Here is a 16,672-nt window from a genome sequence, read left to right on the forward strand (position 1 = left end):
CATTTTGATCCATGTACTAATTAAACTCACTGCTTTTTGTAGGATCCTAGAATTGTTCACTACCCACACTGTATATGCTACTCCTATGTCCACAGATGTAAAAGATCATTTTACTTGTATATTAGAAGTATAAATTAACTCTGTGTGAAAACTTTCCACTGGCAAGTTTAGAAAAAAAAAAAATTAAGGAGGAAGTAGCCCATGACAAAATACCTGTCTGGTCACGTGATGCTCCGGAATCTTGTAGGTTGTTATCATGGAACACCATGATGTCAAGCAAGAAAATGTACTAAGAAACTGAGCATATTACCTACTTCTATGACTTTCTCTGTCATGCTCCTTGCATCCATCCAAGAAGGATGTCTTGGGAACAAACATTTGTAATTAGTACAGTTCTCTGCAGCACAAAAATTAAAACAGAAGGATGCTTGCCTCTTGTAACAAAGTGTCAGAGTAAATTTAAAACCCATATAATTTCTAACAATACTCTAATTCACTGAAAGTGAGAAATCTCTTCAAAAAAATATAAGAGCTGATCTTGTTTTGTGTTGCATTTTAACTCATCTAAAGAAGAGTTCGTTCTTATCAACCTTGGCAGATAATCATTAAAATAAGCAAACTGTGCAGTCTGCTATTCAACATGCCACATCTATTTCCTTAGCTACTTAGCTTAGAGTACATTTTGCTCATTCTTACTTCTGTACATTTTGGAGATAGCAAATGTTGAAGCCCTTCTTTACTAGGTAGTTAATTTCTCACATGAGAACTGCTGCAAACAATGAAATTAAGACAGGAAAAAGAAAACACCGGTTAAAATGTAAGTTTGAGACAACAATGAGAAAATCTAGGAAACGTCTAAAACATTTTGTCAGATTTCTCGCCTGGTGCACTCCTTCCACTGAACACTGAGAGCCTCCCCCAAAAAAAATATATATCAAAGAAAACATGACAAAAATCTTTCTACAGAAGGTGCTGGTTAACTACAAGAGAGGTGGTGTCACCAAATAACATGTACGTTCAGTGAAAAACCCCACTCATTCTCCAATTCTTCTGTAGTTTTCTTTTGCATTCCCAATATTTACCTGTTCAACTACTATTGCATTTTGCAATGAGGCATTCTCCTGAAGCTGGGACACAAACTGCTTCATGTCTGGCATAAAATCCTTGAAAGTAGAAACCTGTATATTGAGTGTAAAGAAATAAATGACAAAAGCAACAGAAAATTCAGTACCAGACTTTTATTCAGTGAAGGGCAAAGGGCCAGCCTTATTGCATTATTTTAATCCAACAATTCTGCTATTGTTAAAATGAAATATCTCCCTCACATATCTCTATTTCCACAATACATTTATCTTTACTCCTACTAATGCTGAGTAAAAAGTACAAAGTAAAAAAAATAAAAGCTTTGCTACCTCCAGAAAATATCCAACAATACTAAAAAAGGATCTATAAGTAAGTGCCTAATTCAAAATGTGACTAAAAAAAGCTATAAACAAAAATATTCCTCAGACCAAAATAAATCTACAGGAACAAATAGAAGGAAACAGCAAGTCATACATGTCTCCTATAGAACCTCCTGGCTTTTCCACTTGTGGTAATCATAATCACGGCATAGCGCCGTATGCAGTAGACAGTTCTTTTCTCAGGGTTTAAGATCCGTGAAATCACTTCCACAAGTTTATTGTGAGGAATGGTATCATATGCCCTGGACACATCAGCCTAAAAGAGAAGAAACATTTTCCATAACATATTCATCAGTATCACGTAAACACTGTGGTAGTACAAAGAAAGTGTTGTTGTAGTATATAAAGGAGGACAAAGCTGAAGGACAAATCACATAGGAGTGAAATTATTGCATCATTCAGTCCAAATTTGTGACAAAACAAAAACTCATTGCAGAACCCTTCCTCACTCATCAATGAGTTTTCCCTTATGAGCTACAACCAAACCATCAGTTTCAGCACAATTCTTGTTATTAACAGAAGATGATAGCATATGCAACTTTAAATCTAACACTGAACCTTCAAATCATGTAACTAAATTTCATTGCTGATATTTTTGTATGTTTAAATATTTTAAGAAACCTTCCTCTCCATATGATCATGGAGGTGACACCTTAAGACTTTTGGAAAGCAGCAAACCCAGATGTTTTAGCTTTCCTAAACCTCACGTTGCAACCTTAACTCTGCTTTTACAAATTGTCATAGTCAAAATGCAAAACCTTCTGCAGAAGCAACAATCTTAGGAGAACTACATCAATGATGTGGTTCTTTGGCTTGAAAGATAACCAATCACTGAAAGTCATTTCAAGGACAGGATGACAACTGACATATGAGACCACAGGAAAAGAATTAGACTGTAATATATATAAATCTGTGTAATTTACATACACTTGTGTAAATCTCCCCAATTCAAAGCTACAATTTGAGCTCAAACATAAAAGTTTGCCTGCTAGACATAACTGAAAAACACAAGCGTTCAGAAGAAACTCCTTCAAATAGTGGGATATGACAAGCACTGATTTTTTTTCAAGTGGGAGAAGAAACTTGTTGGAGAGACACTAGAGAACAAGTGTTCATTTTCAATAGAAAATAATGATACTGAGATAGAAGAGACCTGTTTTTAAAAAGATGTTGAATTTATACAAATGCACATAGCAAGATTTTCCTGGTTTTCCTTTGGGAAGATAGCCCTAAAGAACATCTGAGTTTATAGCTTTGTCCCATTTTCATACCCAAGAAAACGTAACTGCAACAATCTACTACTGTATGTCCAGAAGCAAGAGCTGCTACCTGAGAGAAAAGACAGACAGAAAAATATCCAAGTAAAGGAAGTGCGACTGCAGGGACATCCCCCTCCTCAAAAAAACCCCAACCGTCTACCCCAAAAAAACAACCAGAGTCTGTGTTAGGTATGCACAAAAGTTTATTTTGAAGAATAAATAATTATGCAGTCAGATCACAGCTATTACAGCTATGAAAGTACCTGTGCAAGCTGACTTTGAAAAGTTAGTTTGAATATGTAATTAAAAAGACATACCTTTACATAGTAGAAATGAGGAATTTCACCATCTGATTCAAGAACCTTTGTAACAAACTTCTTCCATGTCTTGTAGATATCATCTTTCCCAAACACTGAAGAGCCGATAAAACTAGTGTTTATAGTCCGTTCATAATTTAACACACTAAACAGATTCTTCAGTCGAGTGTTGTAGTGGTGCATCTAAAGAGACCAAAGAGAATCTCCTTAAAGTATGCTGAACCAGATTAAATTCTGTGCAATACACAGATTTCAGATTTAGATGAAATATGAGATTAAATTTATACTTTTCCTATAATATTTTGGTCAACTTCAGTTTTCGGAAAGCCTGAATATAGCTGTAGTAAATACTTGGAAGAGATAAAACAGCCACAGAGATTTATTGGGGGGTTTTGTACATTTAAACCCCGTGGAAAATGTTTGGGTTTTTTCTGTACTTGACTCTTGGAAATCAAGGTGTAATAGTTAAGAAGATAAATAGGTGGACTCCAGAAATTATAATAGTCACCACCTGGAAGGTAACTCCTTAAAAATCATTCAGTCTCTCTGCTGGAGGTTATCACCACCAAGAACAGTAAAAAGAACATGTGCTCGAAGACTTAAGGTAAAGTCCAACTGCACCACCATCAGTTGAGCCTCTGGAGGTACTTTATGCAAGTATGTTATCAAAGATTTAATTCTCAGCTATGGGAATAGTAAAGTACACCAGGGTGGCAGTTAAGTCATGCACGCTGATTAGCTCAGTAAACACCTTAAGGAAAAAAAGTATTGACAGACCTGGCAACAAAAGAATGTTGAAAGGGGAAGCCATACTACCAAAGAAAATACACAAACGGCACATATAGTGTACTTACGGATATGTTTAGAGCTTCAGAGAAATCCTCCAAAACGTACAAACAGAATATAAAAGCTTTCTTACACTCAATGCTAGTATTGTGATCATGATATGGATACACCGAAACTACTAATTATGGAAGCATTCCAATTCATCTGAAAACATTTCTTTTTGCACTGAAAAAATCAATTACAGGTTTCAGCGAAAAGCTGGCAAAACCAAAGCACACCAAAAATGTTTAGTGTGCCACTGCCACTTACTCCAAAACAACTTAATGCAACTTCACTGTTTCACATAAGCAACTATGTTCACTCATTGGCTGATCTTGCAAAATGTTTTTGACCAGTTTATAAAACAAAGATTTCTGAAAATTAAGATACTTTCCTGAATAATTGCAGTGTTATCTTTTCTATTACAGACCAAGCTCCTAAGAAAAACAGTCAAAAGGGTAGAGATGTAGGTCAAAGTTAAATAGAAGCAGCAAGATCAGAGTAATCACCAGTAGAAAAGTTCCTCCTTTCCTTCCTAATGAGCATATCCCAGGATGACTCAACTTTTCACAGGCTTTCACCTCTGCACAAAGCTGATGGCCATTTAGGTGTCAGCAGGTGAGCCAACAAAAGAAAATTGAGACTGGTTTCAAGCCCAGTTTGAACTAGACCTGAGAAACCTTAAGTTGCAGTAATCACAGTAGCTCCTCATTTTCATGTGAGAAGGAATTCCCTTGAGTCTCTTAATTCCTCAGAACAGGTCTAATCCACAGAGTTAACATTTTCGCAAAACCTAAAGATCTGCTGGAATCTCTGCAGAATGCAGTAAAAGACTATAAGCTCTCAGACAAATCAGATCTTTTAGAACCCTGCTGCCTCCCAGTGCTTTGAGCTGCCCATTAAAAATAAATAATAATAATAAAAAAAAAAACAAAACTGGTTCAAATGAAAAAGGAAGAAGGATGATTTGAGGATAAATTCACAGAACTGGTCTCATTTCACCATGTCTTTAGCAGCACAGTTTGAGAGCTGCCCAAGAATGAGAAGTTGGTTTGCTGGATATTTGGGAGATTAGCTCTGGCAATTCATCTGGATACATTTCAGCATTGAGCTACAGAAGCTGGCCAAGACCACTCCTGCAATTCCAAACTGGCTTCCAAATTCCAGAACCTGGAATACTGTCAGACAGAAAAAAATGGAGAATCATCTTCGTTCTAAAATTTAAATGCTAGGACAAAAGTGGAGAGCAGAGCTGGATATGGTACAGGATAAAAAACTGGAACAGAGTGCAGGATAAAAGGTCATGACAGAAACAGAGTATCCACGCAGGTTCTGGGAAAAAACAAAACCAACTACATCACTTCCATTTGGTTGGAAGCCCTAAACTGATGAATAAAATGATCATTTTGCAATGGACACTTTCCTCTGTCTCAGTCTACTACCTGAGAGGTAACACTACTACCACCTTTTCTTTCATGGATACAGGAAAATCATCAGCTATGCTTTGTGATTAGTTTACATAGATGAGGTTTGTCTAACATCTGAAAACATCAGTGCCTCAGGTATCTGTCAGCACTCTCCAACAGATGTCTATTGCTCCCATTTTTCAGTAGATACAGATATTCCCTCCAAGCTCCAGGCCAGACAGGTTAGCTCAAACCACTTGACCAGCTACCACACTTGACTTTGAACCTTCCTCTTCTTCAATAAATTCATGTCATCCTTTATGCCAGACCTGTTACAGGAGCAATAGCACCTTTAAAGCACTGCAGCTATTTCCAAATTAACTGTGTGCATACTCTCAAATCTGACAGTCTTCTTGTCTCAAAAACCATGAAGAAATAACACTTTAGAACAGTGTTTAGTTGATGCCCTGTAAATCTGGTCTGGGATCACATACTGAACAGTAAGTACTAAGAAGCCAAGTGACCTCTCACCCATTTGGGGAACATTCAATCTTGTGCATTAAATGGGACTCAGCCTTAAGGAAAAACAATTAATGCAGTTGTGTCAGATAGTGAAACTGAGTTCCCACTATGTCTTGTGGTTAGCTGGCCTGTTTATTCTGTGCACTGCATGTTCTGTCCCTGTTCCCATATCACAGTAATTCCCAACTTCCTTCCTATCTCCCTTCTATGCTTGATCCAGCTTCCTTCCCTTTTCTCAGACCTTCTTCTGTAACATGCCCAATTCAGCACTGTTTGCCCCCTCAGGGCTGACCTGGCACCAGAGCCAACTAACTGATCAACGTGTACAACCAGTATTCAGGAAAATCCCAGCAGGCTCATCCATCCCTCACCTTCTAGTGTGCCAAACAAATATGACATGTTAGTTCAGAATACTGAATATCTTGTGAGATTTCCATCCTTCTGCTCCCACAGACGGGCAATGCCTACCACAACCACACACAGTTCACAAGCCTGAGGGAGAGGGATGGAAAGAGATGAGAAAGAAAAAGTTGATTACCTGACAGGCTATGCCATTCTGTTAAGACTTATTTCCTTGAGACAGGCTTGCAAACAGAAGTACGTGATTCTGGAATGGGAGGCTAATGGTAATTAAGCACAGGGAAGGGAGAAGCTAAGTTGCAACAGGTAGACCCACTCAGTCATTTTGATTTGAACATTCCAGTTCACCGTGTCAGAACTAGTTTTATGTAACATAAAAAACCTCATTCACTTTATTAGCTGCCTACATCAAACACACATAAAACAATTTAAAAAAATAACAACCTTCTTTTCTCTGCTTTCCCTACTGAATGCTTGTGCTTCAACAACACCGCTCACTTTTACTATGGGTCTTAACCCATTCGCTTTTGGAATGAACCGGAGCTTTGATGCCATAGGAACATTTGTTTTTTGACGGACAGCTTCAATCTCCTCTGAAGATAAAGCACGCAGATGTACTTTGGCAAAATGGTTTCTAAAATACAAACACACATTTAGTGATAGAAAGTTAAAACATTTGATCTCTTTATAACTGAAGCCAAATATTTTTCTAAGACAACAATTACAAATTCTAACCTCTGCAGAAAGTGACATGGAAATCTGAATTTCAGAACAACTTCACAGTATCTTAATGACAATATAATGCAGTAATAAGAGAATACACACATCTGTTTGATGAAAACTAAGATAATTTTTAAAAGAATCTTAATACAAATGAAAATTTAAGCACAGATTAATCGAGTACATTTGAACATTATGAAATATTTTTTATGCAAGACAACAGGAAGTTGGCTATTTCTCATGGTTTCAGAAGCTTGAAAGACATTAACAAAGCTGAATAGAACCTTCTGAAATCTATGTTAAGAAAGATCCAGAGAAGGATTTACACTCTTTAAAGGGCTGTTCTACTCCCAACATTTAGGGGATCTACTACTTGTTAAAAGTTACAGTGAACTGAGATACCAGGGTACATATACAACATAAGGGCAATTAGGAATCCAGTAACACAAAGAACTGATACAATAGGCAGGTGTCAGCTAAAGTGAACAGCGGAAAATAATAAAGGCTCCCAAGCCACAGGTTCTGAGCTCCCTAAGTTCATCTTACTGGGAAATGTGTTTCCCCCCCAGGCTCCCCCCCAGGATTTACAGTTCAGCATATGTTAGTCCAAATCAATACTTTCCCATACAATGAGGCAGTTAAAGGAGGTGGTGCAAAAGCCCTTGCTTTTACTTAAGATGTCTCATTAAAAGTGCCCTACCTGCAACGTAAAAGACCTGGATCAATGTTTTGCACTGCTCATATTGATCAGAAGGAAAAATGCGCCATTCCAAAAAGCCCTACAGCTGCTACTGGTTAGGATACTCCCCTGCAAAGTGACAATTCAAATCCCTGCAAAAGAAGGGACACAAATCTAAACTTGCATGCCGATTTTTCGAACCCCATACAAACCGATAGCCTTCGCAAAAAGGTTTAGCAAAAGGAGGCCACACTATCATAAAAGGCAGTGGATGGATGGTGGAAACCTCGTAAACATACTCTGGAAGGCAGCCGAGAAGCCAAGCATGCAGGTAGGAGAGGCACACAAACACCTCCGTATGCCCACACAACTCACACACCAGCTAATGAACCAGCTGCATGGGACTGTTGGGGTCTGAGTGACACAGTGCACGACACCTAGAAGGTACAGAGACATCCAGGGTCAGCAGGCTGAGCTATTACTGAGTGTTTTGAGGATTTATATTCAAACTGTGGAATTCCTGGTACAGATGTTGCCCAAAGTAAATCAGAAAGGACAGGAGATCCCTTTTCCACAGCTAGAGATTGCTATTATTTATTATGACTTAAATTCTTTCCTGAACCCATAAAACTCCATTGTATACTACAGTATTAAGCAGATCACTAAGACCAAGAAGTCCAGTTCAACAGATATAACTCAATGATCAAATCTTCATCCCTTTACAGTTCACATTTAAGACTGGAGGAAACAGAAAAACATCAACCACTCTATAAAAAATTACTTCCTTTGAAAGTGAAGACAAAGGCAGCTGTAGAACTGGATGTCATTTTGCCTGCAGCTACATTAATTATGTATTTCATGGCATTTATAGCAGTGCCAATGATTTTGAATATGCACTAATTCAGTGGCCACTGAACCACCCTGCTCTCCTTTGCACACTCACAATGCTGTTATGCACTAGAACTTGGAGGAAATTGAGTGGATGATCCTGCTGTCTTTTGACATTTCAAAACAATCTGGCGGGGGGATTCAGAACTTCTGCAGCATTTTCAATCTTCAGCAGCCACTGTGTGTGGCAAGGGTGGGGAGGGTGCAGTCCTTAGGAAAACAGGTGCTGTCACCAAAACACTGAGTACATTATTTGTAAAACATAACTTTGCATTCTATGGGCCATGTAACTTGAAGCAACTGTATCACGAAACACTCAATTTTTCTTAGTAAGTACTGGTTTTAATCTGGGGTATGAACTCTGGTATAGTTTCAAAAACGAATAGAAAGTTGCCTGTGTGCAATGACCAGCGCACTCACCTCCACCCACACAGCAAGACAAACATACAGAGTTAGGTCCCCTCTCAGAACTGTGGTTTGTACCTTAGAGTGGGATTCTGCACAAAAAGATCTACTCATACGGACAGTCCTTCAGGATGGGGATTTACTCCCTAATGGCAATGCAGTGCAATGGCAAGCTCATGAGTAAAGTCCAAGTTCACTCAGTCCAGCCTGTTCTATCCATTCTCTTCCTCCCAAAGGAGGATGCAAAAGAACTGGAAAGGCATCAGTGGCTATGCTTGGCTGTGAACACCCTCCTGTGAGCCAGCTCAGAGCAATCACCACAGCTCCAGCTGAGGAGGAGAACAAGGACAACCACAGAACAGCCACTAGGGCAACAAGTGAGGCCATCATATACTCTTCCTCCAGGGAAGATGGAAGCAGCTTAAAGCCTTTGGCACTGATTCACCAACAGTGCCTGAAAACCTGGCTGGTTAAGAGAAGATGGTGACTGGAGAGCCTCAAAATGGCTGAGGCAGCCCTAAACAGCTGTTTATCAATATTTCTAAACCCCAATTTCTCTCCACCTGTGTGAAGTAGGCAGCTTTCCACCTGCATGAATGCAGTAAACTGGATTAGTAGGAAACCTCATGTTACACTGCACACTCAAAAAAGCAGTGCTGAAAGCCCTAGCCTTGTGAGTGAAGCTTAAGTGCAGCTGCTGGGATCAGATTAGAAGTCCATATAGCTATGTATCTTGTAGCCAACAGCAAACACTCTGTCCTTCCAGCACACCCTTGGCAAGCATGCAGCAGAACTTCCTTGGGATGCTTCCCCAGCTCCCAGTAATCTGCAGTTCAGGACTTCCTACACAGAGGGAACATATGTGGGGAGGAAATCAGAAGAAATGGGATCCACCCAGATTAGGGTTTTATAAATTCAGAGCATCTGTCCTTATACACTGAGTTTTCCAGGAAACTGGGGATAGGAACAAAAGGGCTAAAACCAAAAATATTTGTCTTCTTTTAATCACATACCCCACTAAAACCAACATTATATCTAATATGTAAAAGTTAGCACTTGATAATACTTTATGCCAAAAGTAGCCTTTGAAGTACATTAAAACTACATAAAACACTAACTGCAACACTAAGCCTGCTAACCTTGAAGACAAGACAAACAGAATATGTAGGACTGAAAATTATATTCTACTACTACTACTATTTAAATTGCACATTCTGTGCCACAATTGCAAACAGGATTGAGGCCCCATTAAGCACAAACACATATGCAGAAGAGCTGCATATAGAGATACCAATGTTAAAATGGGGGAGTGGCAGGGCAGGAGGGGAAAAATCATACATATAACACTGCAGACCAACAGACCACTGGCAATGCAAGAGGTTCACCATACAAAATGGCTATTAAAACACAAGACATCAAGTATGGTCTTACTCACAGTTCCAAAGCACTCTCAGATACCAACAATTAATAATAAATACCCAAAAGATGTAAACTGTGGAGGTGTGTGCACAATACTGTTCATTAAAATCACCTTCGTGGCTTTTTTATTTTCTCACTTAATTGCTTAAAATTTGATCTTAAATAATACCTTAACTTGAATACATGCATGCATTTTTTAAGACAGAAAAGCAGAATGGAATTCCACTGCCACACTAAAGAACCTGCAGTTTTTAAATTCCTCAACCATCAAATAAAAAACCAATCCAACCAACAAATCACAAGGCTACTGTGTGAATAGAGTATTAATTACAACATTTCAGTAGAGAGTTGGGTTTTTCTCTTAAATTAAAGCAGCTAAAGCAAACTGAGTATTTTTTAAATTAACTTTCCCAAGGTTACTCCAAGATTCTGTTACTACATGTTACTCATCGTTAAAAGGTGACTTATCAAAAGAAAATCCTCTTCAAAATGGATTTTATTTTTGCCAAGATTTCTCTTCTCCTACCATAGAATTCTAAATTTGCACAAGTTTTCTCACACAAAATACTTCTGAATATATAAGCTGCGCATGCTAAAATCACAGGTTGAATTTTCTTTTGGGAAATCAAGCAAATAAAAAGAAGGATAAATGGGCAATAAATTAAAGCAGAATTATAACTTTACACTTGTCATTGCACCACCACAACAGTATAAAACATGAGATTTCCACATATTCCATTAAAGTTTGATTAGTTTTCTAATGTTACCTAATTCCAATGTTCTGTAACTTGCTCCAGATAAGCTTTCGGTAGTAGAAAAGCATGTTTTTCTGGAACATGGTCTCGGTGATATAGAAAAATGATCTGAGCAACTCAACAACATAGGTATCCATCAGCCAGTATAGGAATTTAGCCAAAATTTCTTCACGGAAACAATGTTCATAGGCAGGAACAAAGTGATCACCTTCAATAAACAATTCAAAGGTAGTTATAGTAAATATAAACTATTTATATTGGTAAAGAAACAGAACATACAAACAAAAGACACATAATTATTTTCTTAGCTTGAGGTTAATGGAAAGAAAAAAGCAAATATAAGCAATTGCACAGATGCCACTCCAAATTTTCACAAGTATTAAATAATGTGACCCAAGCTAGAAGTACAAACATAGAAACTATTTGCAGTGACAAACTGACATACAGGATACCAATACATGCCACTAGTAGCCCAAAGACTTACTTTCTTCCCCAACACTGTGCAAGATCTTCAATGCACAAAGACATTATGGTGAGGAGAAAGGTAAAATGGAAATAAGTCTACTATAACATAAAACTTTAAAAAAAATAAGCAGGAGAAGGAAAATACTTAGACATACTTTAAAAATTACAGGGGTAAACTGGGCTTACTTGGGAATGAGAATGTTACTCAGATTTCCCAATTTCACAAACATTATTTTCAGGGTTAGGCTTTACTTCATACATCCTATATAAAACTTACTGCTATAGTAAAAAAAAAAAAAAAAAAAAAAAAAAAAAAAAAAGAGGAAAAAAGAAAAAACCCCAATCACCCTAAGTCCATCAGCACTTGTAATACTTAAATGGCCCCAAAATTATGAATCCAGAACATTATTAGCTACTGACAAATTTAAGGCCACATAGATTTGTAGTGATGTCTAAATATGGGTAGGCAGGTGAAGAATTAAACCCTGTGCTACAATACTGTAATTTTGCCAACTTCTAATAATACTCTCTGTAATTAAATTTAAAGAGTACAAGTTAGCAAAATACAACAAGATAATCTGAAGATACACAAATATTAGGAAAATTGCATAGCACAAATCATGATTATGGCACAAATGTGTTAAAAACAGCTTAATTTTGACAAAACAGAGCTGGGGCTTAAACTTATACAAAGGAAGTAAATCTCCAGTTCTCTATCCTGTTTGGTTTTTGTGTGCTTCAGGGTGGCAACATTTTCATGTATTTACAGCACCTAAGAAAAGACTACCATAAAGAGATTAAACAGTGTTCACTTCAACAGAAGCCAGGTATTATCAATGAAAAAAAAGCCCATGACTGTTAGAAAACTCTGTAACTTAAGAGTTGCAACACACAAATTAAATCAGGACATGGTTAAGTGCCTGTCCTGGAATCATTTGTTTCTAAGTTCTCCACAACAGATGCAAATAACTACAATTAAGGGAACTGACAAAAACCCACTACTACTACTTTTGGAGAAAAAAATCAAACCTACAATGCAACAAAGCAATTAAATGTGTGTTTAAATTTCAAGCACAAGGGAGTAGCCACATGAAAATCAAAATCAAACCCAAGTGTTACTTTTCCTGGAATAAGGCCAGAGAATGACAGGATATTACATTTTTCCAAGATAATATGTTCCAAATGACTATAAACCAAATGTATATCTTACAATAAAAACCTTTAAAAATATTTAACTTGTCAGCATTTTGAAAAGCATGTTTTTGAGCCGTAGTTTCTGAATAAAAAAATCAATCTATTTTGCTAGAATTAACAGTTTCTTATGGAAAGTGTAACCTCCCCTATTTTTGACATCAGTTCTCAAACGTGAGAATTTTTATTCTCCTCCTACATAACTAAGAACCTGTAATAATTTCAGAACCTTATTGCCTCTTTTAAAAATGAATACCATTTTCAGCTCACCTTAGTAGGTAAGAATGAATACTGACTGCAAACACAGCAGTTAAGTGCAATCCACATTGTATAGACAGAGAATGGAAGCACAGAAAAATGACAACATGCACTAGATCCTACAGCAATCAGCCACAGAACCACAGCTTCAGCCTAATTTGAGTCCTAGGATAGTGTCCTAAGAAAAAGACTTCTTCAGGGAAGCAAGATTTATATATCATAATCTGGAAAGAGGACTAAATGGAAGGGATTTTGTACAGCATTTGGAGAAATCAGCTGCTGCCATCACAACAGCTTTCAGCCAGGGACCACTCGGTCTGGGGACCTCCGCACCACCAACTACTCAGCATGGAACAGTGCTTGGGAAGGGTCTCTTGTTCCTAGAAAAGGCCTCTAGAAGGGTGACAGATGGCAGGCAACCCCCATATCGCATGGGTCCCACACTCGTGCCTTTCTCACAGGGTTGATGCGAGGAGGGGAAAAAGACATTCGTGGATGAAGGTTCACTCCCACAGGAGAGGAACAGATGCCACTACAAGCGTCTTGATTTGCCTTTAGTTCTTTCTGGAGGCTTATGGTAACCATCCACAGGCTGCAGCTGCTCCCTACGTGCTTAGGTCATACTTCAATGAATTTTCAGAGTTACTGCAATTTTGAGGGTAGGGGTAGAAGGGGAGGAGTTTTGCTGAAAGGCCCCGGTTCTGAATTCGTGTTTATGAAAATGTCATCCTATTAAACAGAAAAAGCCTGAATGAAAATGTCGAAAACTTAAGTTTTGGAAAGAAGACAGGCTTAAGTGTTCTTCCACCATCAATTACAAACACTAGGTCTGCTCTCTCAGCTATGAGTCTTACCAAATAACTCTGACAGCAGAGATTCAATACCCTCCCCTTCCCACCTTAAATGTGTACTCATCTGACACACCCACCACTTAGTTCTTTAGCATAAGAAGTACCTTTGACTAGACGAAGCCACATGCAGTCATTCACTCTCATCTTCCACATCAACTCCTGCAACGAAAACTTAGCAAACTTCCCCAGGGAAATGAACGCTTTCACATTTTTTAAGAATCGGCACTTGTTATGGTTTGAACCCCAAAGCTCAGCGGGGATGACCCGCTCCAGGCACTCCCTCACAAAGATGTACACCTGCCAGTGGCTGCTGTGCTGCTTGAGGAGCTCCCCGAGGGATGAATCACACACCTCTCCCGAGTTTTGCTCCTCACTCTGCGACTCCCCACTCACAGATTCTGCAAGAGGAGCACACAAGTTGTCTGGCCCATCAGTGTGACCAGATTCGCATCTGCTGCTTGTCACACACTTAGTAGGCTCTTTCCCAAACTGTTTTGCTTGCTCATGAAACTCTGCTTCCCCAGGTAAGGCTGCCTGACTAGGCAGCTCAGTTTTTCTCACACTGCTTTCAGATATCCAAACAGGGCAATTTTTTTTCAAAAGAACTAAGTAAGGGCACTTTCCATGGTTCTTTAACAGTTTCTGAAATGTGTGTCTCATTTGCCAGTAGCGTTTGGGCAACCTCTTCTTTCTCCAGCTGTGATTTGGCAGACTCTGGCTGTGCTTTTGCTCCAACAGATTTTGGCTTAAGAATATAGTTTCTATAAGCCGTCTTCCACCCGCCTGACAGCCCTGCAAGCGATTCAATGAAAATGATTTAGGAAAACATTCCTGGAAACTCCTGCGAGAATACAGAAGCAGCTTCCTGTCAATGTACACTGCAGAACGCAGGAGCGTATTTGGTAGCTTCTTTGCCAAATGAGCTAGGGGACTTTCCCGCCTTCTGCATTTTGAAGAAATACCCTCCATGGGTTTGATTTGTACAGAATCCAACTGAGATTCATAAATATGCATCTTTACTCCTTCCCTATGGGATTCTGTTTGCATTTCAATGCTGGACTTTAAAGGTTCGTTACTCTGAACTCCTCGCAGAAAAGCGCTTTCACCTGCCACAAACTTCTTCCCATCACGAGATGTGTGAACTAAAGGACCAGACATATCACTGTTACTTCTTTCAGAAATGTGCTTTTTTTTAATGAGACTTACAGAATGTGATGCTACATACCCAGTTTCATATCTCTTGGAACTATTTTGGTTTACATCAGGACTGAGATTACAAGCCTTTTCCTCTCTCGCTCTCTGCCCTACTTTTGCTCTCTTAGCTGGAATTTGAAGTTGTTCCCTATCAGGCTTTCTTTTTAAAGATGGTGCCACAGCCGACAAACATAAAGTGGAGTTACTCTGTTCTTCCAGATGTTCAGTACCCATTCTGATCTGTTTGTCTGCTTTAGAAACAGCTTTTGCAGAATACTGGTAAGCGGACACTAAGCTTTGTGTCTTGTTAGTTTTTTTATTTCCCATCCTGGAGACATTAGCTTCAAGTCTTTGCCTGCATTTCCACCAATGCGACTTTGAAAGATACTGCCTATGAAACATAAGCCTTTTTTGCATATAGTCAAGCAAGCTACTACGTTTATGCTTTGAAAACCTTTGTTTAACAAACACCGGGGATGAGTCTACATTATGTGAAATAAGTTCATAAACTGGTTGCCCACAAACCTGGTAACAATTACTAGGGGGAACCAGCATAAAGATCGCACAGTGTTCCAATAAATACATCATCACATCATCCCCTATCCTGCTCAGCAGTGTTTCCCAGAGGCTGCTGATGCGAATCGTTTCTGTTGCAGTATTGGGTAGGTAGCTGTATATATTTGAAGACGGCATGATTTGGAAATGAGAACTGTTTTCATCCAGTAAGGAGTATCCATATGCGAGGACGTTCTTCCTTCTTTTTTCACACAGTCTCTGAACAACTCTGGTGATGACTTCGCTCTGACTAGATAACTGAAGAAAGAAAAAAGAAAATTAGCTTTTATCACCAACTCTCCCATAAACCACAACATATTCTTAAAGTAAAGAGACATGCATTATGCACAGTCCTAGACATCAGCTTTCAAAGCAGTATTAATAATTCACAAGTGCCATACCCAAAAAGAAAGATTTTCAAGTATACCACAAGATGTTTACATGCAGCGACACAAGCCTACAACTTCAAGGAAGTCTTTTTAACGTCTGCCCTTTTGATCCTGGTTTTCAGGCCCAGGAAACACCGTACACTGCTTCCCGCGGCTCCCTCAGCAACCCGGACTCCAAGGCCTTCAGGTCACTGCCCGTAGATACGTGCTCCTTGTAGATACGTGCTCACACAGGCTCTAACTTCCAGGGAACTAACACTGATTTTCTTGAGGCTTCCATTTCCTTTTAAGTAAAAAGCCAAGTTCAACTAAACGACTCGGTTCACAATTCTAAAACACACTCAACAAGCCCGCGGAGTTTGTTTCCTACCGTGGCACAGTTTCGCTCACGCATGCAGTAGCTCCGAGAGAAAAGCAGTCTTCCCCCTCTGAGAATTTTCTTCTGCTTAAACACCGACCTGCAAGCGGGTTTCCCCCCTCTATCCACTCAAGGATGGGAAGTGGCTTTCCTCATTTCCAGTTGCTCCCCGGCCACGTTTTGGTTTGCTCACTCCCACCCCACAGGGCAAGCAGGGGGCCCAGGAGCCTTTTGTGTGATCTGACCCCCCCACCCGCTGGCACCGGGACTGTGCGCGCCCACCCCCCAGAAGAGGCGGGCGGTGGGAAGACGATCCCCCCCCGCTCCCCGCTGGCTAGACCCGGCAGCCAAGGAGGCCGGAGGGCTGGCGGGGCGGCCCGGCCGACCGTGTAA

General features: G+C 39.4%; 1 protein-coding gene across 1 annotated transcript in view; it reads right to left on the minus strand.

Annotated features, from left to right (window-relative positions):
* The window catches only part of TERT (telomerase reverse transcriptase), a 34,468-nt gene extending 17,973 nt beyond the window's left edge, over positions 1-16,495 (minus strand). Inside the window, exons 1-7 of the mRNA XM_026843400.1 lie at positions 16,292-16,495; positions 13,888-15,790; positions 11,031-11,226; positions 6,597-6,786; positions 3,040-3,222; positions 1,558-1,719; positions 1,083-1,178 (exon numbers count right to left, since the gene is read on the minus strand). Of these exons, the coding sequence (XP_026699201.1) occupies positions 1,083-1,178; positions 1,558-1,719; positions 3,040-3,222; positions 6,597-6,786; positions 11,031-11,226; positions 13,888-15,790; positions 16,292-16,315 (2,754 nt within the window). The 5' untranslated portion in view covers positions 16,316-16,495. The remainder of the gene's footprint in view (positions 1-1,082; positions 1,179-1,557; positions 1,720-3,039; positions 3,223-6,596; positions 6,787-11,030; positions 11,227-13,887; positions 15,791-16,291) is intronic.
* Positions 16,496-16,672: the final 177 nt, after the last annotated feature.

This window comes from Athene cunicularia (assembly GCF_003259725.1).
Source record: "Athene cunicularia isolate RWA chromosome 2 unlocalized genomic scaffold, athCun1 chr2_part1, whole genome shotgun sequence".
NCBI classification, from domain to species: Eukaryota; Metazoa; Chordata; class Aves; order Strigiformes; family Strigidae; genus Athene; species Athene cunicularia.